The following is a 23217-nucleotide window of genomic DNA, read 5'->3' as shown; positions in this document are numbered from 1 at the left end:
CAGAGGGTTTGGCTGAACATCTTCATCTGTTTCCTATTGTTTACTTTACAATTGCTGTACATTTTCCAATGAAAAAGCCAATTTCTTTGTTTTCACAGGTGCCCTTGCCACATTGCATGGGTCTCATTTACGTTTCTAGTTGCACATATTTTATCCACATTTCTGTTGTTTTTATCATGAAAGAAGATACGAACAGTGATCAATCTCATAACTCCTACAAGGAATACAAAATAGAGTTGATCAAACACAGACCCCTGGATATACCAGAGGTGGGATCAGGTGCCTAGGAGGAGTAAGCATCAACTGTGGACCGGTCACACCCACCGTGAGCCCTATCGTTAAATTGTCACATGAAGCAGAAACTATTTCCTGGCATCTCCAGGAGTGCAAGTGGAGCTTGCGTAACGCGCCTTCCCCTAAGAGAATGCATCTTACCTGCGCTGCTCTATCATACAAATGGCATACGTTCAGAATTCCTATTCTGATCAGTCATATTAGATTCAGTGATGGTTCTTCTGTAGCACTGCCCCACCTAAAAACATGTTCCTTGTCACTGTTGTCAAGTTTGGTTGACATTGGCGACGTGCTTCCAGAAAAGATATAAAAAATATGATAATTTTACGACAAAACTTTTGATTAGAAAAGCTCATTTCAACCCATTTTCTCCCGAATTCAAGGAAATGGACAGTATCTTTCAGAAAACGTGCGACCACTTCTTTTGCATGTAAAATTACGTTAAAATCCTGAATTTGACATATTTTATATCCTTTGATAGAATTCCGCTACTAGTTAAATTGTATAGTAAAATTACATGAAATATTTGCATTCAGTATTTATTAAAAATGACGTCATAAATTACATCAATGAAGAATTTTCAACGTGTTAAAATTTACAATAGCACATTAAAATCGCTTTATCAATGAAATACAACACACCGTCTTGTTTATTAGTACACGCATGTACAGATGTAATCAGCAAAATGAGAGAGAAAAAATATTCCAAAGGGGCAAGTAGCATACACAAATATTGTCAAGGTGTTTCAGACAAGTAGCAGAAAAAGAGTGGATGGCAAAAGACAGGGCACATTTTTTTTTTCCGTCTTAAAAGCTTGTACGAAGATATGGTGAGGGATTCTTTGGAAGTCAGCTATCAGTATTAAAATACCACCCAAAGTTTGGCAAATAAAACTTCATGTGTATCAGATGTCGAGATAAGATTTAAAATGAATACATTACAAGGTTTCCTAAACATCTGCCACCATGTGATTTTTTGGCAACATGTTCTCATACCGAATGATAGAGGTACTTTTTCCAACATTGGTACCCTTTTTTTCCCAAATAGAAAAAGACCCACCCCTCAAGACATTTGTACTAGTTATTAACTTTTACTCGGAATTAAATTGACGATTCCATTGTACAAGTTACGTCCTCTTCAGCGTAGTTTGTAAAATTATTACTTTCTATGCCCCCGTAATCCAAGGTTTTTTAAAATCTGTCCCAGAAACTTTAACCTTACCCATAACTTTAGAATGGATGGTGATAGGGCTTCCATATTTCACATGTGGATTCCTTTTGACAAGACCTTTATGCAACATTTTTGATTCGATGACCTTGGAGTTTGACCTACTTTTTAAAAACTTTAACCAAAGCCATAACTTTTGAATGGTTCGTGATAAGGCTTTTAAATTTCACTTTTGATAAAACCTTTCTTTTTAATAGTACCAACATTTTTTAAAATATCTCATCTCTTTGGGCACCATAATTACTTTGATGCCATGCAGGGGCATCAGTGTTTCACAACACATCTTTCAGTGTCAATGTTAAATCGGCAATTTTAGATTAACATAATCACATATGTGAATAATTCTTGAAATCATATTCTTTCAAATAATGTATCGATAGATTGTCTAAATCAATGAAAATGTAACAAATACATCTGCAAATGAAATGGCCGCATGTTTTCTGACACACGCATATCAATCCCATGTGAGCTGATCTTACTTTTATATTATCAAATTGTGTACAAATTGATTTCGAGGTAGTTGCATTTTTCAATAAATTATATCAAACATATGTCAACTGGGATTTAAGATTTATTCAAATTCAAGAACAACTCGTGAAATAATGTGTAAATATTGTACTTAATGGCAGATATAACAAATCAAAATCTGTACACTGTACAAACTGTATCAAAAGTACTCTTTATTTACAGTTTTTTCAACTTCATAATTATGAAATAAATTATAAGGTATATGTGACTAACATGTACATCTACAACTTGTGCTGATGACATTATGATCTGTTCACTAAACCAAAAAAGTGGAAAAAAAGGAGAAGTATTACATCTCCTGTATAAATGAATATGAATGAACACTTAGAATTTATCACATCTCATTAAATGATCTTTATCAACTCTCTCAGATCTTTCTGTTGTGAAGAGATTAACACCTTGTAATCCTACTTCATTTTATGCACCAAGTGAAAAGCCATTTTCTTGCACCAACTGATTCTTATTCAGTCAAAATCTGAAAATCTTGCTAACAGCTATCCAGTCAAATGCTCTGTAGAATTTGTTGTTTCCCAAACATAAGAATACTTCTTGTAGACATCTACAGGAACATTTGCACTGAGCTAATATTTGGAGAATGGACATGCCAACATTCTTCAGCCAAGGCAGCCATGTTCTGGATGCTGTGGATAATATTTGTCATTTGCTATCAATCTTTGGTTTTATTTCCTTCCTTTTTACTCATTATAGCAGCAAAGATTTGGATGTAAAAGGAGATTAGTACACATAGCATTATGGAAAGAAATGATGCCAGCTCCTCTCAGTTGCTGTTGGCTGCCCTTTCCACATAACCAGAAGTAAATGCTATGTTCATGACATCTAGATAGTCTCTGTACAATTCCTTCAAGTCTTTTGTTGTTACAGCAGCAATTTGTGCACTCTTACTCTCAGAAGGAGGATCAAACAATTTGGACATCAAATCTTGCAATTTTTCTATCTTTTCATCTGCAAAATAAAAAAGGAGAACTAAACATTTTGTTATTGATCATGTTGCAGGTTGGTTGACAGATTACTATAATCTGTTAGGAATGGTTGTCATATTACTATAATCTGTTAGGAATGGTTGTCAGATTACTATAATCTGTTAGGAATGTTGCTCTATTGGTTGGTCAAGAAATTCTTAAAGGGATATGGACACAATTTGAGCTGAAATTTTTTTAATTTTGTTTTGATTTTTAACCTTTAATGTTTAGAATGCTTAACTAAGGTGTTACTAATGATCAGCAAATTCTGAATTTCAGAATTCAAGGTACATGGGAGATACAGAGGTCACAAGTCCTTGTTATGTAAACAAGGCTCGTGCTCGTGCTCATATTTACATACTAGGTTAAATAAACTATAGTAAAAGTTTTGTTTAAAGCAGATTTTTTTCAATTTATAAGTGAATTCTTAACACAATTAAATAGTAACTAGTGTTTGGTGCATCTCATTTTGTTTTAAACACACTATTTTCTATTAAACAGTCTAATGTAAACAAAAAACCTGGCACGAGCCTTGTTTAGATAACAAAGAATTGCGAGTGCTGTATCTCACTTATAACTTAACTGCTGATATTCAAATTTTGATTGACCATTAGAAATAAATTAGTTAAGCATTGTATACAATAAAAATGGAAATTTTTTGTTGTTGAAAATTTTCAGCTCAAATCGTGTCCATGCTCCTTTAATGTCATATCCAAAAGACCCATGATTCTCAATTCTAAATGCTGAGCATTTAGCGAAGGAGCAATAAATACCTATGTTTACATCTTAAGTTTGACACGACAATGGCATGAGCGAGCTCGAACTCACAACCTCCCAGTTGTGAAGCGAACGCTCTACCACTGAGCAACTGTGACGGGTCTGCAGCAATATTATAACATTTTTTGATGTCATTGAATGTATATCCTGCAACTATTCCTACTGAAATTCCAGTAAAATCAATGCACTTTATGTGTTGAAAATAGAATCGAGGGATCCCACATGGACAAATGTGCTCCCTATCTAAATGTTCAACAATACTCAAGGTTCTATATACTTGGTTTTAATTGATAAAATCTACTTAACCAAGTCATTATTAAATCTGATTGTCATTTTCATGTAATTTATTGAAAACCCAGATACTGAAGTTTTACTCAATGGAATAATCTGTAGGTTGGAGTTCAACACAGCTGAAAGTGCTTAGTCATGCTGTCCACTTATTCTTAATTACAATCACTTTGGTTTATGTCAGCTGAGCATGTCAAAACTACAATCACTGCTCTTACTTACTACAGCATTTTCCAAACGCAGATAAATGTGAGAGTAAAGGAAGATAGATATGCTTGTGAGGGTAAGGGAAGATAGATATGTTTGTGAGGGTAAGGGAAGATAGATATGTTTGTGAGAGTGAGGGAAGATAGATGTGTTTGTGAGGGTAAGGGAAGATAGATATGTTTGTGAGGGTAAGGGAAGATAGATATGTTTGTGAGAGTAATGGAAGATAGATATGCTTGTGAGGGTAAGGGAAGATAGATATGTTTGTGAGGGTAAAGGAAAATAGATATGTTTGTGAGGGTAAGGGAAGATAGATATGTTTGTGAGGGTAAGGGAAGATAGATATGTTTGTGATGGTAAGGGAAGATAGATATGTTTGTGAGGGTAAGGGAAGATAGATATGTTTGTGAGGGTAAGGGAAGATAGATATGTTTGTGAGGGTAAGGGAAGATAGATATGCTTGTGAGGGTAAGGGAAGATAGATATGTTTGTGAGGGTAAGGGAAGATAGATATGCTTGTGAGAGTAAGGGAAGATAGATATGTTTGTGAGGGTAAGGGAAGATAGATCTATCATTTAACACTTACCACAGATCTCCTGCCCTAAAAAGGAGCACCATTTTTCTCTCATTTCTTCTCCAGCATGAACATCATCTTGGTAACATGATGATAACAGCAATGGAAGACAGGGAACCACAAAATCATTCATTAACTTCAAGCAATCTCGAATGTCATCTTGTGTTTCAAACTGGCTTGTGGCTATATCATTCAGGTGCTATAATGAATAACATTTCATTTTAGCATAAAGAAGAATGAAATCACAAAATGTTGATATCAATATTAAAATTGCACAAACTTCAACTAGCCAGTGTACTCTTTTACGGTCTTTTAATATCAATATTTACGATTTTTAGTGATATGAGTATCTCAGAAGAAGTTGAACATGTGATGATGTAAAGTTCTTATAATATACTCAAATGACCACGAATCTACTTACCAATAAACATTGCCTCCTGTAGAAATTGACTAATTTCTTCTGTAAGCCCCAGTTTTCATTATTTTTATCTACCAAATTACTGTTTAATGAGTAACAATGGACTAGATACAACAAAGCGTCTTCATACCTGTAAAAGAATTTTTACAAAAAATGATCTAATGAAATTTCAAATCTTCCTTGATTACACTGATCACATTTTAAGGAAACAGGTTTTTTTTAATCTGTTGGTTTACAGATTGACTGAGCCATTTTTTTTTTTTTAACTTTTAGGAGAAAAATTCTTATGACCCAACAAAAATTGATGTACTTAAAAATAAAAGCAATTTCCTCAACTTAGAAATGTTGTCCTACTTATCAAGTAATAAACTGATTCTAAAGAATATATTCTACATATTGAAGGCGTTATTTAAATGATTTTCATACGAAACATTACATACACTGTATGTTTCATAATATGCATATCCCAGTTTATCATATAATCTACAATATAAATTGTAAAAATAAATTTGCCACTTTTCCTGTATTTATTAATGTTTGGTATCGATGAACCTATGCTGTCTCAATGTCTTATATTTCAATACGATGTATTATTTTTCAATATGATGTATTCTATCTTAATATAATGTATCATATTTTACACATAATGAATCATATTTCAATGAAATGTATTATAGTTTCAATATGATGCATCATATTTCAATATGATGTATTATATTTTCAGTACAAGAGGTGCATGGGCCACATTGCTTACTTGAGTCACCTTGGCCAATATTTAAAGATTTACCCTATATATTTGCATGTAAAACTTTGATCCCCTATTGTAGGCCCACCCTACCCCCAGGGGTCATGATTTTAATAAACTTGAATATGTACTATGTCAGGAGGCTGCCCTGTCGATTTGAACTTTTCTGGCCCAATGATTCTTGAGAAAAAGATTTTAATAGGTTTTTCCTATATATTCACATGCAAAACTTTGATCCCCAATTGTAGCCCCACAAACTTGAATTTGCACTATGTCAGGAAGCTTTCATGCAAATTTTAGCATTTCAGGCCAAGTGGTTCTTGAGAAGATTTTTAAATGACCCCATCCTATTTTTGGATTTATGTGATTCTCTCCCCTTTGATAGGGACATGGCCCTTCATTTGAACGAACTTGAATCCCCTTCACCCAAGGATGCTTTTTGCAAAGTTTGGTTGAAATTAGTCCAGTGGTTCTGGAAAAAAAATTGAAAAAGTGAAAAGTTTTCAGACAGACGGACAGACAGACTACGGACAACAGGTGATCAGAATAGCTCACTTGAGCTTTCAGCTCTGGTGAGCTAAATAAAAAAACTGCAAGAAATTAATAGAGTAAAGATTGATGATGTAGAATAAACATTACCTCTCATTATGAAAGAGCTGTAGTCCCCTCACAAAGAAAAACGCAATTTTTCTGAACTGGTTGTATTTGTCATGCCAAGTCTGTAATCAATTAAGATATATGTAAACACAAATTTAATTCTTGTCAAATTCAGTTCATCACAAACTTTAATCAAGCTGTAATTTGGTATGCATGGTGAGCAGTTTTCTACAAATTTCACACAGCACTGAAACTTGATACCAGAAGCAATATTACTGCTACATGTATGACAATGGACAGAGAAATTGGGAAAGTTTTGATTTTTTTGGTATATTTGAACCTCCAGTGTGAACAATCTATTAGATTGCAGTGTGAACAAATTTGAATTTACACTTCAAACTAAAACTAATAAAATCATGATAACATGTGCACAATGTTTTAAAGAATGCTACACGAGTATGCTCACATGCTGCAAAATACACACATCCAATATATTCAGTAATGCAATAGTAATCAAAGATTAACATCCAAATAAACTATTCTTGTGTCAAAAAATGACTCTGATAATGACAGATCATGCAAAAATTTTAAAATCTAATTTCAGTTTCAAGTTTCTTTCCTGTTGACCCTTAAGCTTTTCCTAATATTGGACATCCAAGATTATAAATCAAATAATTATTCAAAGACAGTTTTATTGAATATTGAATCATAGAAAAATGTCACTCTAATGATGTATAAGTTACAACTTGAAAAGCAAAATATTACTTTTCAAACAAAATTGTTTTAGAAACATGTACATGGTACAAAATTGAAAAGGTTTAACACATGTATCATTTAATTGATAGTGCTAAAACAATTCTAGATATTGAGCGGAAAATATCTTCTTATGTCTAGAGTAGATTGAACCTCGACCAAGTTAGATGTCTGGCAAGGAAAGGGTTCTAAAGATACTGAGTGGACAGTATCTTCCTTTGTTCAAAGTGCACTGACCTGTGACCATGTGACCTCAAAATCAATAGAGGTCATATACTGATGTTTGTCAAGCAAAGAGTTCTCAAGATATTGAGCGAACAAGACTTGGTCTACAGATTGACTGTCAAACATGTGCAAAACATGCCCCCCCCCCCCCCCCTTTAAAGGGGAGCAAAAAAATACTTTGTACCAACATCATGAAGAACATGAACACCAGTTTATTGTTTTTCTTTCATGATTACCCATGAAAGTATGACCTTTGACCTTGAGAAATTACAGGCATCTTTCTCTCAGCATGGGGAACATGTGTACCTGGTTTCATTATCTTTTTTTTTTTAAATTCTTCCCACATAGGTGCTGATTGATGAACAGACAGAAAACAGACACAGGGCACCATACATTATATAATCCTTCTATGATAGTTAATTATCTGATCAAGTTTGCGGATGGACACACAAACTGCGCTATACCATAATAAGATCTGTCTGTGATGGTATAAAATGTCAGGGTGGTAATTTGTAAGTGTAGTGATCTGAATCATTATTTTCCTTTTTTAAATCAGTTGGGATTTATCAATATATGTGATTTTATGCACTCCCAAATTTAATATACCATTTCATACAATACTAAAACTGGGAGAGGTAATGATTTAAATGTAAATAGATGACAGATGAATTGCAGTATCTTAAGCTTTACTGGTCTATAAAGCAGTCGGGATAAAAATTACAAAATAACCCATAATTAAATTCACCATTATCTCTCAATTACACATGTACATGTATATACACATTTTCTTTAATAATATCAAAACCAACCTGCGTCATTTTTTCCAGCATATCACCATCGCGTACTTGCAGTTGTAATTCCAGTCTTTTGATGGCAGCTCTTTTTACTTCTTTTGCTCTGATCATGCTAATAGATAAAACAAGAAGCCCATGGGCCACATCACTCACCCGAGCAATTGCATTTTCCTACATGTGTGTAAAGCAATAAATCTCGATTATGGCCCCATCTTGGGCTGAGAAGTGATGATGTTAACGTACATTTTCACTACATATAGATGCTAGCATATTAATTGGATATATGTATCCTTCAATTTTAGATGACAAGTTCCAAATGATTTTCCTATATATTCCTATGTAAAAGTTTAAATCCTTTTTGGTGATGATATGAACAAATATGAATATAATTATGTATTTGGTTACTACATTTGCATGTGCTTCAGAAGATCTTGAATTCCTATGCAAAACTTGAACCTCCTAACCCAGGGGTTATGGTGAACAAACTTCTGCACTATAATATAAGGATGCTTGCATATCAAGTTCAGATATCATACGGTGATACCCTTGTAATTCCTGAAAAGAAGTTACAACATATGTATATTATTTGTAAAACTTTGAACCCCTGTTATGTCCCTATCCTGGCCTCGGGGCTCATGGTTTCAACAAAATTTAAAAATGACATTCCCATCATGAGAGTACTACCTCTTGAATCCCCTTAAACCCAAGGATGCTTTGTGGCAAATTTGGTCAAATTGGCCCAGTGGTTCTTGAGAAGAAGCAAAAAATATGCAGTTTTAACAGACTATGGACAAACTTTAATCATAGAAAAGCTCACTTGAGCCTTCTTAAATCAAGCAAACTACAGTCAAATGATTTTATCTTTGAAGTTCAATCAAGATTTTTTATTAAGAAGTTTCTTCACTGGTATATATTTCAACTGGTACTAGATCTAAATTTACCTCGTATCATCCTCCAGAGGACAGTAAGAAAATTGTTCATGTAGAAATCTGTCAATCACTCTGGCTGGAGCCATACAACATTTAAGGTAGACAACAGGATACATCAAGCGGGGGTCTTCACAAGGGACTTTTTGGCAGAAGGTTTGGAAAATTTGATCCATGTGTTTCAGCTCAGATTGGATAGCCTTAATGAAAAACAAGAGGCCCATAGGGCTTAAAAGTCACCTGAGTGTGGGTTGGATAGCTTAAATGAAAAACAAGAGGCCCATGGGGTTTAACAGGCAAAAAATTTAGTTTAACCTATAATTATTCTATTTGTAAATATCAGTAAATAGTATATAATGAGATAGTATTCAGAAAAGGAATACAGTCAAATCTCGTCATCTTGAACTCAATGGGATTGAGAAAAAACTTTTGAGACATCCAAGGATTCGAAATATCAGGAATAAGTGGTTGGGACGTCGGAATTACTTCAATATATCCATGGCATTTGAGATATCGGTATTCAACTGTATTTTCAAAGATGTAATGTATTTCAGTTAAAAGAGACCTGGGGTTGTAAATTTCACAACTTTAATAGAGGACTCAATGTTCATTACATCAAATGAAATGAAATATCTTTGAAAATTCAGAAGAAAAAAATATGATGAGATAACTTGGTCTTTTTTTTTTTGGAGGCATAAAGCATTTGGAAAATACGAGTTCTATGTTACTATGACCTTTGGCTGAGGGTGCCTGATATAAACAAAAATATCGGTAAAATTGATGGATGCTCCCCGAACTGCATCTAACTAATAAACTGCTTCATATGAGTTACCTTGACCGTTACAAAATGACTTTGAGTGACCTTTGTCTGAAAGTCATTTGCCTATTACTTATTTGTGTGATATATAATCAATACCTATTCAAAAAACTGTTTAAATGCATATTACTTTGACAAGTAGTAAAATTGTGGTTCATGAAAAGATTTTAATCCCCCCCCCCCCCCCCAATCGATTTGAACTCCAGTGATTTCCAAATTCATGTTTGAATATTTTCACTCCATATTTTCCAACAATAATATCTCTGTTAGCTGTATTCCCACAAATATTTTCCCCCCCAGCAATTTATACATTTGGTTAAAAAGAGGTTTGAATACTGCATTAAAATCAGGGTTCTCATATGATACCAGAATTATTTTACTTCTAAAGGAGCTACATTGTTTTTCCATTTAACATTAATAATGCACTTTAAAGATAACATGACGACCAAAATCAATAGCATCGAAAACATGTCAAATCCATAAATCAACGGAGTTTGAATTGACTGCCACCCTAACATCACTATGTAAAAGGACAAAACTCTATTGAAGCTGTCAGTTTTCAGTCTGAATGAGTCTTTCATAAATATTTGAAGGTACACCCTGACACTTGTATTGGGAAAAGATATCAGCAAATTTTTAATATCAAAATCTTGAAGCAACAATGTAAAAATACAGATATATAACACCTGAATGTCCAAAATTAATAATGAGGACAACACTGAAAATTTTGATCAATAAAGTTAATATGAGTCATAATATATTTTCCCAATACAAGTGTCAGGGCATACCTTCAAACATTTATCAAAGCCCCATTCAGACTGAAAACTGACAGCTTCAATTGAGTCATATAGTCAACTATGCTAACAAGAGAACTGCCAATGGTATATAATACGCCTGTGAAAAGCTAATATAGGGTGTTTTTCTTACACCATGATTTGTAGAACTTTGCTTCAAGTCGTATCAGCAATCATCAGGGTGTGACATACTCTTTGCATTGTAAAAACAGACAAATCATGTACTCTCTGTGTAATATTTTCAATTGGCATAAGATGTATGTGTACTAAGTTTAATGGTTCTTGCTCCAACAGTTCAGTCTGTATCCTGCTACTAAGACCTTGACCTGGAGAAACAATAAGCATCCCCCACTAGGCACAAAGTGTATGTGTACAAAGTTTGACAGTCCTAGCCCCAACAGTTTGGTCTGTATATTTCCTACAAGGTTTTCCTCCTAAGTGATACTGCGACCTTGACCTTGAAAAACAATAGGCATCTTCCTCTCATCATGGTAATCAAATGTACCAAGTTGTAAAATCCTGGAGCTTACAGTTCGGTCTGTATCCCGCCCACAAGGCCCAGACAGACGGAGAGACAGATGCCATACCATAATAATAAAGTCTTTGATGGGCGTATAAAAATCACTTGTCCAGCTGTACAAGTTAAAAGGCAATGTTTACTTGTCTGACAAATTTTGGATGAGTACACGACAAGCCTTAGTGTCAAACTCTGCCTAAATCAAGTCCTTGTTGTAAAAATGACTTCATATTAATATTTTCCAATAAATCTAATTTTCAAAGAGAAATAGACATTTAAAAAATTTATTTTTTATATTTACGATCTACTTTAATTTTTATAGGAATTTCAAGCAAATGAAATAGAATAGATGTAATGTATCTATCGAGATTCATTTACATATTATAGCACGTTAATAAGGAAATGGCTATCATTACAATTGGTAAAGATATCGAAGGCAAAAACATTGGAAATGTAAATATACCAGTTTAAGAACAGTCTCTGGCTCCATATTTGCGTATGTTTCACTTTTTGTTACAAGACAAAATTGTTGCAACGTTTCCTCAACCATCATCTCTGCATGCTGAACTGGAAGATTTGATTTGACCACAATTGGGGTCTGTGTACTTGCTGTTTGACTCAACAAACCTGCAATTAGATTCCAGTTGCTGACTTATTTATAGAAAAGAAACAATGAAAGAAAAAGTGAGCAACCTCAAATACCCCACAATGAACGACAATACCCCACAATGAACGATAATGCTATGCATAAAATACAACAAATCAACTTTACATCTTGGTGTGTATTTGAATGGCAGCATGTTGGGAATATGGAACTGGTATTACTCTAATGTATTTTTTTCTTTTTGAATATATATGTGGTGAATGCAGGAGCCAGAGATGAGTTGGATGGCATATGAAAACAGTATCTCTTCCTTGTTAAAATTCATGATGTGTTAAACCGGTTTCATGCAAGTTGCACCAAATAGTACTGGTATATGATGTGTTAAACCTGTTTCATGCAAGTTGCACCAAACAGTACTACATTTTGTAGTATATAATGGCCTAACTTCTATATTCAAAAGGGGCTTAACTCCCAGAAATAAATCAAATCAGAATTTCCTGTGAATATGCACATCTAAACAGTATGTTGGACTAAGTCCATATTAAAAACAAAGAAATGAAATTCTATTGTGCAGTTTCAGAGGAGTTGTGCTGAGAAGAATAGACTGATTGATGGATGGGTCAAAAACATTATACCCTCAGCAACTCTTCGAGTGGGACTTAAAAAGCTGTCAGAGTTAATTTGGAAAACAAGAGATCCATGGGTCACTTACATACTAAACAACAATAAACTAATATTAGAAGTGCTGCATGTTGATGCTGCATTGAGTGCATCTTTAAACTCGGAGAAATAAATGCTTTCAGTTTTTATGATTATCAGTTTTGTCCCTATTTTCTAATATCTCTCCATTTCAAAAGATTGGCCTGGACAAATATGTCTAACATTTTAATCATTGACCTTAAGCTTGGCCAAAAGACCATGGTTCATGATCACAACATGCTGTCTGTTCTTCAGCAATTGTCAATTTTGGGCAAAAAATGAGATAAGGCTTATCCGAAGTAGGTTATATTCAAGATACAGCAAATCTGAATGTCACATTCATAACGATTTCTACAATTTCTACCTAAGATAGATACAGAAAAGACTATGATTCTAATTGTCTTTGTTCTAGGCCAAATTACCATGAGTCGTGGTCTTGACATACCGTCTGGCCATAAACAACCTGTGTCAAGTCCGAGATATGGTCCAAACAAAAGTATTAATTTTTTTTTCAGCGACTTCAACCTTGACCAAATGACATTGGATGAGGATCGTGACACACCATATGGCCATTAGAAACCTATGTGTCAAGTTTTATACTCTAATGTTTCCCCATAACACAGTTGTGCCATAGCGCAGCACTAGGCAGAACTTAGCAGTCCTTAAATTCCACAGAACTGTACCACTGTCCTGTATTGTACAATAACTTCCAATCTATTTCATTGTTTTTTAAAGGGGGTTGGGGGCAACCATCTGAAAAAAACACACCAAACTAACAGAACAATAGGGGATAGATTGATTGTCATAATTACCAAATCGGGGGCTAGCAGTAAGAAATTACTGACAACATAAATAACAACCTAGGATGGAATTATATGACACCACAATTGAATGCAGTTTGGCATTGAAGTTATGAATATGCAAATGACCATGACAAAAGACATAATTAGATATAATGTTTGTATGGAATTTATTGGACAGGATGTACCAGTTTCTTTGCTGTGTGACTCTACCGCCCCTCTGTACAATACAGACAAACAAAACGATATACCTTTATCAAATGAATTCTGGTCAGGGTCATGACACATCTGCCATTAGCAATCTTTGTGTCAAGTATGAACCTCTATGTGTTTCCATTACAAAGACAAACACAGATGAACCAACAGACAGACAGATGGGCAATATATACCCCAAAATTTTGTGTGATACATGCATAAATATTTCAAACATATTTACCAGTTACTTTGACAAGCTGCCATTAATCCATGATCATAACCCATTGTCTAGTAATAATGAACTTTGACTTGACAAGTGCTCTTGCTTTACTGCTATCACAATTTGCAGATCATCAGCAAACTTTGCCTTATATCTCCTTTACAAAGCTATGGCCTCCAAGAAGTAATTCTATATTCTTATTAGTAACCTTGGTTATAAGACAATGGTTTTGGGTCACGACACTGCTCATACGCAATTTATTATTTTTGTATGAATTTCTAATATCTCTCAATTACAGTCAAGACCCTGACAAATACCTAAAGCTAAATCATCCCCATTTGAGTGACCTTTGTTAAGATTGTCTGTTTATGTGCAACCTTTGCATTACAATGAATTTCTGAAATCTCGATACAGTCCTGGCAAACCAAAGATATTTGTCGAGACTGGCTGACTCTAACCAAGAAATGAATTTCATTTTTGAAAATACATGAGAGTATGAACTGCGACACGAGGAGCACTGAAGTTCATATCTTCATGTATTTTCAAAAATGAAGTTTAGTTCTACCTTCCTTTCTGTTGGAATTCCCTGCTGTTAGAAAAGACTTTACTATATTTATCGAGATTTAAATGTACACCATTTACAACTGCATCGCATTCATAAGGATATGGCTATCATTACAATTTGTAGAGATATCAAAGAAAAAAAACATTGGAAATATAAATATATGTAGATATGATAAAAGAAATACTTTGTAATAGATCCTACTGTAAGCCTATATTTTAAAAAAAAAGATTTCACAGTGGACTACACAAACAAGAGGCCCACAGGCCTTATCGGTAACCTGAATACTAGTGAAAAAGTATCACTACTTCCATGGGCTATGAAATCTAGAAAAAATTTCCTGTTCTGAATATTTCAGCTAAATTCTAATGTTCAGCAACAGTATAAACAAGATGTGTTCTTAAAACTTCACTGCCCTCAAAAGTACATACACTGATGAAAGGCTTTAAATAATAGGTGTATTTACATTAAAACATCAAAAGATATGATTAATCCTAAAGTCATAACCCTGGGTTATGAAATTCACCATTTTTTGTACATCCTTTTCTGCTATTCCTAAGTATGCATTTAGATTTTATACAGTATCAGCAAACTTACACATACATATTATATACTAAGTTTGGCCCCACCATGGGGTCAGAACCCTTAGTCTGAGAAAATCAAATTTACAATTTTGGTAAAAGACTAACTGCTCTATCCATTTAGCACTATATACCAAGTTTGGCACCGCCCTGGGGGTCAGAACCCCTACCCAGGGGATCATGAAATTTACAATTTTGGTAGAGGCCTTCCTGCTCTACATCACTATGCATTTAGTTTTTCTTACATGTGTGTGGTTCTTGAGAAGATTTTTGAAAATTTGTCAATTTTGGGCAGTTTTTGCCCTGCCCCTAGGGCCCCAGGGGTGCTGGAGTCCTGAAATTTATAATTTATGTCCCTCTTGTCCCAATGATGCCTTATACCAAATTTCAAAAGAATTGGACTGGTAGTTATTAAGAAAAAGTTAACTGTTCAATATGTTAATGCATGACGGACAACAACCAATTGCAATAGGTCACCTGAGTTTACTGAGGTGACCTAAAAACATTACTGAAATCTCACAGAGAGGCCCATTATATCGTGAAAATATCTGCCTGAATATATTCAGGTGACCTAATAAAGAAGTCAGCCCAATAAAACGAGACTGTATGGTCAGTTTAGTCCATTTCCTTAATGTTTCTTTTCTGCAAAGCAACAAAGCTATAAGTAATTACTTTTGGCTGATGTTCTCTCTTGTTTGACATCTCCATCTCCTCCTCCACTACTAATGGATCCTCCACTAGGTGAAATAGTATTCCTAGACTGTGCCTCATCCCAGTCTACTATTTCTTGTGCAAATCTTTTATTGTCATCTATCACAATTTCCTTCAAATCATCTGGAAGGTTTTCAATATCAGACTGAGGAGGCATGTCTGTTTGAGAATCTGCAAGTTAACAAAATAAATGTTAAGCTTTACTAAGATATATATTACCCATGAAGGCTTCTGTATTTTCGTTCACTTATACAGTGTCACCTCAGTATATCACCCCCCCCCCCCCTTTGCACACCACCATTGTAATGTGTAGAATGGATTTCCATGCAGGCTGAAAAACCTGATATAATTCCAACCTCCCCTATCACCTGTTTTCAGGTACAAAAGGTCAAATCACCTTTATACCCCCCCCCCCCCCCCCCCCCCCCCCCCCCGATAACAATGCCTACAACCAGGGATCAGAATCCATCATTAAACATAATTGGTCTGTCCAGTGAATCATAACAAATCTCAATTTAGTGTGCATCATGAAAACAGGTAAATATAGGTAATTGCAAAATAGCTTGAATTATTAAAAAAAAAATTTTCTGATATTGTCCAGCAGATTTGTGAAGTCATATTTCTGTGTTCCAGAAAAAACTTGTAGCCATTACGTGTGCTTGTCAACCGCTCAACATATTCAGTCATCGTAGAACCTACCACGACACAAATAAAACTATTGTATATATACTTATGTGTTTTAGAAATGCACATGTGCAGATCATCCCACTATTTAACGAAATTTTAAGAACTAAAGCAAAACAATTTCATGCATTTACATATCTTGTCATATGTGGACAACAATAAAAGGAATAATTGACCCACATTATTTTTAGATGGATGAACTAAAATGGTGAAACTCTTTATAATGTCACCCTCAATATAACACAATAGACTGGGACAAAAGCTGGCGATATAACGAGGTGACACTGTACTTATAATAATAATGATTGGTTTTATATAGCACTTTTTCCAGCGTATGCTGCTCAAAGCGCTTTACAATGCATTATTACCCCGGCAGACCTTATATCAATCTAGAACTTTCTCAGCCTTCTAGGAATCAAACAGTGCAAGCTGCCGTTAAGGCGCTAGAGCACTAACATTCTAACAATATCTTTCACTGTTTATAGCCAGGTACCCCTTTTACACTTGGGTGGAGTGAGGAAATTCATGTAAAGTGCCTTTCCCAAGGACACAATGTCGGCCCTGCCGTGGCCAGGACTAGAACCCACGACCTTTCGGTCGAGAGTCTGACAGCCTAACCACTAGGCCACCGATGCCACCTATATTCATGTCAGATTAACTGATAAATTTTCTTTCTGTTGGCACATGCACATCAATCAAGAATTGACAAGAAAACACTACTTTGCAATCAAATACTTAATTTTTTTTCCTAAATTTAACATGGTCATAAACTTGCTACAAGTTCTATTAAAACCCTGTGCATAATATAGATAGTATGCTTTTAAAAAATTAACCAAAATCTGTTAAATGTTTAAGTGACTTATAATTCATCCATGCAGTACAAATCAAACTGAGGCTGAGATTACTTTACGTATGTAACATACTATATATAACCAATTCCTTACTAGATTCCACATGTGACTGTCCAACATACATCAGACAGTAAGCACTGGCGTTGTGATATCCTCCCACACTCTCCTTCACCAAATCATCCCACGATGCACTGGTCACGGCGATGTCATTAAATTTCAGCCACTCTTTGTTAATGGAGTCATATATGTAGGCCCAGTAGTGGCCTGAGGCAGCCTGGCCTTCATGTACTAACACAGCGTGTAAATGATAAGGACACTGAAATTCAAACAAGAGATTCATGGGCCACAGTGCCAACCTTTCTCATACAGTGATGAGATCTAATAAACAACAAACCAAGACCCCATGCTAATTCTGGGTTATGGTTTGAACAAACTTGAATCTACACTAAATGAGGATGTTTTCAATTTACTTTTGACAAATTGTAGGCTTTCTGTACTTGAGAAAAGAAAATTTACAGAAAACTTTGAATGCTTTTCATGGCCTCATGCTGACAAAAGGAGCCAACAAATGGATGGATTTGAATCTACGCTATAGGAGAATGATTTTACAGTAATTTGACAAACTGTGCCTTGTTATTCCTGACAGGAAGATTTTTAAAAGACATTTCCATATCATTATATTCCTATGTAAAACTTCACTGTCACTGTGAACCAATGCTGACCCAAGGGTCCACCATCAGAACACTAAATCTATACTAAGTGAGAATACTTCATGTAAGTCTAGTCTTTTTTAAATCAGTGGTTTCAGGAGGAAAATACTGTAGAATCATTTATATTCGTGGGGGCCAATTTTCATGGATTGCTGAATTTTTACGGGTTTGTGGGGAGGTAATTTCGTGGATTTATATATTTTTAAGAAAGATAACTCTTGAATGTAATTATGATTCTTTATTCGTTGAGGATGTAAATTCGTGGGTGAGGGGTACCCACGAATTCCACGAAAATTGAGCCACCACGAATTTAAACAACTGGAATCCTCTTTACAAAATTTTTTGTGCCAACTTCGTTGAAACTGGCTAAATGGCTCTTGAGAAGAAGAAAATCTTAAGTTTATGTCAGACAAACAGATGCTGGATCAAATCTTGATCAGAAAAGCTCACTTAAGGATGGATTCTTGTCATCATTCAGGCGAATTAGATGGAAAGTACCATATGTGCATGCATTTTCTTCACTTATGAAACAAATCGGTCATAAAGCCCAATTACTTTTTTTTTGCTTAAAGTTGTAACATTTAATGCTAAAATGGGGTCTGAGGAACTATAATCATAAAGGAATATATTTTCAGTGGAATCAACATAATTTTATTCCCTCAGTTGAAAAATTAGAAAGTACTGACATTTTCTCAAGTAGAACGAAATCACAGTATGTAAAGATTTTTCAGAACTATGGGAACAGGTCGTAACTAACATATATTTCAACTTGCTATCCCGATTGAAGCCATTTTGAATGTCTCACCCCCGATATTTTCTAAAGAAAAAAAAATCTAAGTAGCAGGAGTAGGAAAATTAAACTCCCAGGAATAAACTCTAACATACTTGAGCAATAAACATTAAAATAAGGTCTTGTGAAATGAAAGTGTTCTACAGTGCATACAATTTATGTCTGATCAAATCGAATTTCATTGTCCTTTGGTGTGAAAAGAGTGTGACCTTGAAATAAAGTTAACACAAAAATAAGAACTGCGACATCCACTTTTCTGTGTGTCAAAACAATGTATACATTCTATATTTGTTGTACAAAATATCACATCTGAACGCATCCAGTGAATATGAGAAGAATCCATCCTTAACATTCTTGCTTAGGTAAGTTAAAAATGTGGTGTTTTTTTCCTTCTCAGAAATACATAATAAAAATATAATACTTAATGATATGGGATAAAATATATTTTACCTGATGCAAACTAAATTAATTCTCACCTTTTTCATTGCCTCATCTGAGTACATACTGTTTTTAGTAATTTCTAATTTATTAATCTTCTCTTGTAACTCTAAAATAAGACAAATATTTTTTTGTGTTAACAATGCACTGAAATACAGATTTGATTAACAATCTATTGGCATGATTCTACAAACTCCAATTAATAGTAGACAGACATTTTAACATAAAATGGCTATTTTTCATGCAGTCTTTTAAAACTATCAAATATCCAAGTGCAGATTTGGAAAATCTTTATACAAACACCATTATAGATTTATGTTTCCAGTATACAAAATTAATGTATTAAAAAAATTTTCTTTGTTAAAAGCTGTGTTCTATGTTTTTTGAAAGAAAAACTTTCACAAAAAGGACGATTTTCACTAAATTTGATTCAAATTTATAAATTGTATACAGACAACAAATTTTAAACAGAAAACTGCATTTCATTTAAATGAAGGGACATAAAAATGTTAATTTTAAACAGAAAATATTGATATCACAATGGACAGAGTAATAATAATGATAAGGTTTTTTGTTTCTTCATTTTATGAATTATTCATATTAAAAATATAAATCTTTACCCCTAACATCTTGTTCCACTTCCGTTCTCCATCGATGAAGACAGTGTTGAAGAACATTTAATTCATTCTCACTGACATGGCGCGGAGATGGGTTACAGATGTAATCCACCTCTTTGTAACCTTTGACAGGTGTGGAAGGAATGGTAGTCATAGTGATGTCTGTGGACATCGAACAAGGCAAGACATCAGCTCCCATGTCAGAACTGTTCAACAAAAACAAAATAATGTCATCTCATATGTAAACAGATATTCTTTATCAATAAAAGGCTCATGGGCCAAATTACTCACCCGAGTATTGCAGTTTTCTTCTTGATACTTATACATTTACATGAACTTTGTGGCCATTTACTGGTCAATACATACAGAATTTTTTTTACATAATATTTCTATGCAAAAATTCCAATCCTTATTTGGGCATTCCCTGAATGCAGAGAACATAATTTGAATAGTGATCAATGTAACAACACCATATAATGGGTATTTTCTGCAGTTGGAAATTTTACAATTTGATCCCTAAAAGTTAGCAAACTACATTCTGCATTTTTCAATTTCTGCAGTTGTACTATCATATACATATTTATCCATTTAGCGATTGTAATTCTTGTATATTTTTCCTATCTGCAAAAACTGACACCTGCAAAGAATACCCATTTTACGGTATGAAGTTTGAATATTATTCTTGTATTTTGATTTATAACTTCAAACCTTGATTAAAAGTCCCATACAGACCATTGAATTTGAGAAAATTGAATTTATAACTGTAAAAGAGGTTCTTTTAAAATCAGAGAGGAAATTCACGCTAATGATAAATGCATAAATTCCCTTATGCAAGACGCCTGTGGGTCTTGCAGGACGAAAAACTTAAAAGTAGAAGTGTTGCACGTTGATGGTACAATTAGAGGAAGTTTTATTTAAAGTTTGTCAAGTTTTTATGATAAAAAGTAACAAGGGGTACTGTGAGCAATGCTCACTAAGAATACCCTCCCTTACCCCAATCTCCCAAAGGGTGTTGTTAATAGGTGTAAATTACCTCTTTCCAGAGTGTAAAAAAGAAAGGGCATGACAAAACCTTGGGTAGTCTCTTTTCTAGGAGTGTGCTTGACCTTTGACCTTTTGACCCCAAATTCGATAGGGAACATCTTTGTAAAATGGGTAGTCCATATGTATGATATGCTGACTGTAGATGGAAAGGATAATGCTTTAGAGCATGGAAATCATATTGCTACTTCAATGTCCAGTGCACTTGACCTTTGAACCCCAAAATCGATAGGGAACATCTTCATCCCATGAGTAGTCTATATGTATGATATAGTCACTGTAGGTAGAAAGAGCCCAGAAACCAATTCCAGTATACCCCCCCTCCCAACTTTGTTGCGGGGGGTATAATAATCATTTCATCTACTGCTTCTCTATAACAAAATTATGCCCTGGAAAAGCAAATGTGTTATCAATAACCTTGAATTGGCCTGATGACTTCTACTTTCTCTTCATTGCAAAGTTATGGTTTAGAACAGACTTTCTAATCAATAACTTTGAACTTGTCCTGTAGGACACTATGAATTTTAAGGTTATTTTTTTTAATTATTTATACAGTTAGATACAATGTACATGTAGTATGAGAGCTAGTTATTCTTATGCATGCATGTAATGTATCTATTAACACAAAGTGAGTACATTTGTTTGAAAACTGAGCTGACGTTTCCAATTATAGGTAGTGATGTACAATCGGGAATAAAAAATTAATCAATGATCGGATTAATCGGATCCACCTTTTCGATTGATTAATCAAAAAATAATCGAATTTTATTCATTTCAAATTTACGGCATAAATATATGAATTTACTTTTTTACCCTAAATATTAAATTAATTAGAATAAAATCATCAGATTGATTGATCGTATCTTGTTTAACATCTCTCTTTCTCTCTCTCTCTCTCTCTCTCTCTCTCTCTCATTTTTCACTAATGGAGACATCTAAAATCATTAGAAACTTGAAGTTAATAATCCGATACTTTCGATTTGGTTTTCCCGGGATAGGGATAGATCTGTTGACTTTTGTTGTTGTTCTTGTGGGATCCGGGTTAGAATAGAGTCTTGCTTGTTGTAAGAGGCAAAATCCGAGGCCCCGTGTCACAGTAGGTGTGGTATAAAGATCCCTCCCTGCTCAAAGACTGTAAGCGCCGAGCATAGGCCTAAATTTTGCAGCCCTTCTTATGAGTGAAATATTCTCGAGCGGGATATTAAACAATATTCAAATTCAATCTTATCGGATGATTCAGTTTCGTCAGCCATTTTGATTTTAGTTAAATCTCGGCAGGAATATTCGTATTATTTAAAAAAATATCGACGTCGGCAATTTTCGATTTTCAAATTGACAATCGATTATTCATAGTTTCAGTTATAGCAACCGACAATCGAAAGTCGGCGATAATTAGTACATTACTAATTATAGGTGTTATTTTAAAATTCTTCAAATTATAATTTCAAATCAGAAAACATGTACAAGCTGTAGTAACCATTTTTGACCTTTGTTTAACTTTACTTCTAAAGTTATAGTGTACAGGGTGGACCTTATTTCAGTTTACTTAGACTCATTTCACTCTACGGATGACCCAAGGCTAAAGGGCCATATGGGAATACTTAGACTTGCCATGCTGTCAAAATGTTGTTGCATATTTCTGTGCACTATGCTAAATGGAGAATTCTAGGACTTAGGACTCCTTGTTTCCTGTGTTTACTAATCTGTGGGTGGCATCCAGTTGTCATGAATTTCTTATTTCTGTATTTTTTATATGTACGTACATAAATCCATATCATGTGTTTATTCTTGTTTTTCTAGAATGACAGAAGTCTTCCAAACAGGCTGTGATGAGATATTCATCAATTACACAAACGGTTGATAACTATTGCACTATTTTTTAAGTGTATCAATAGGAATTAGGGACTGAGTACTTTGTGACTGTCATCACATGGTTGCTACAAGGCTTTACCTGAACTCTGGTGAATTAAAACATACCATTTAAAAATGTTGACATTTAGACAAGACGCTTACCTACATTCTTGCTTCTCAGTTTCAGAAACTGTACTGCAAGATGCTTTAGGAGATTCCATTTCTACATCTTGTGAAGAGTTTGAATTAGGTTTGCTTTGAGCAAATTCCAAAGCATAAGAAAGCACATCTTGTAAAGGGACCTTTTTACTGCCGGATCCATAATGATTAAATCTGTAAAAACAAACAAATATGACAGTTAAAATTATGATGGCATTCAATGTTGAAAATTCAACCCATTCA

General features: G+C 34.3%; 1 protein-coding gene across 4 annotated transcripts in view; it reads right to left on the bottom strand.

Moving 5' to 3' along the window:
- Nucleotides 1-2076: 2076 nt before the first annotated feature.
- LOC125678401 (ubiquitin carboxyl-terminal hydrolase 25-like) overlaps nucleotides 2077-23217 on the bottom strand; it is a 38450-nt gene continuing 17309 nt past the window's right edge. For all 4 annotated transcript variants that reach the window (XM_056154181.1, XM_048916832.2, XM_048916831.2 and 1 more), the window contains 12 exons: nucleotides 22978-23148; nucleotides 19927-20129; nucleotides 19345-19415; nucleotides 17462-17684; nucleotides 15795-16004; nucleotides 11925-12088; nucleotides 9349-9533; nucleotides 8423-8519; nucleotides 6678-6757; nucleotides 5297-5423; nucleotides 4888-5074; nucleotides 2077-3012 (listed from right to left, as the gene is read on the bottom strand). In XM_056154181.1, the coding sequence (XP_056010156.1) occupies nucleotides 2828-3012; nucleotides 4888-5074; nucleotides 5297-5423; nucleotides 6678-6757; nucleotides 8423-8519; nucleotides 9349-9533; nucleotides 11925-12088; nucleotides 15795-16004; nucleotides 17462-17684; nucleotides 19345-19415; nucleotides 19927-20129; nucleotides 22978-23148 (1903 nt within the window). In that variant the 3' untranslated portion in view covers nucleotides 2077-2827. The remainder of the gene's footprint in view (nucleotides 3013-4887; nucleotides 5075-5296; nucleotides 5424-6677; nucleotides 6758-8422; nucleotides 8520-9348; nucleotides 9534-11924; nucleotides 12089-15794; nucleotides 16005-17461; nucleotides 17685-19344; nucleotides 19416-19926; nucleotides 20130-22977; nucleotides 23149-23217) is intronic.

Source organism: Ostrea edulis, chromosome 2 (genome assembly GCF_947568905.1).
Source record: "Ostrea edulis chromosome 2, xbOstEdul1.1, whole genome shotgun sequence".
Lineage (NCBI taxonomy): Eukaryota > Metazoa > Mollusca > Bivalvia > Ostreida > Ostreidae > Ostrea > Ostrea edulis.
Note: the sequence above shows the minus strand (reverse complement) of the source record. Positions and strands in the feature narration are given on the sequence as shown.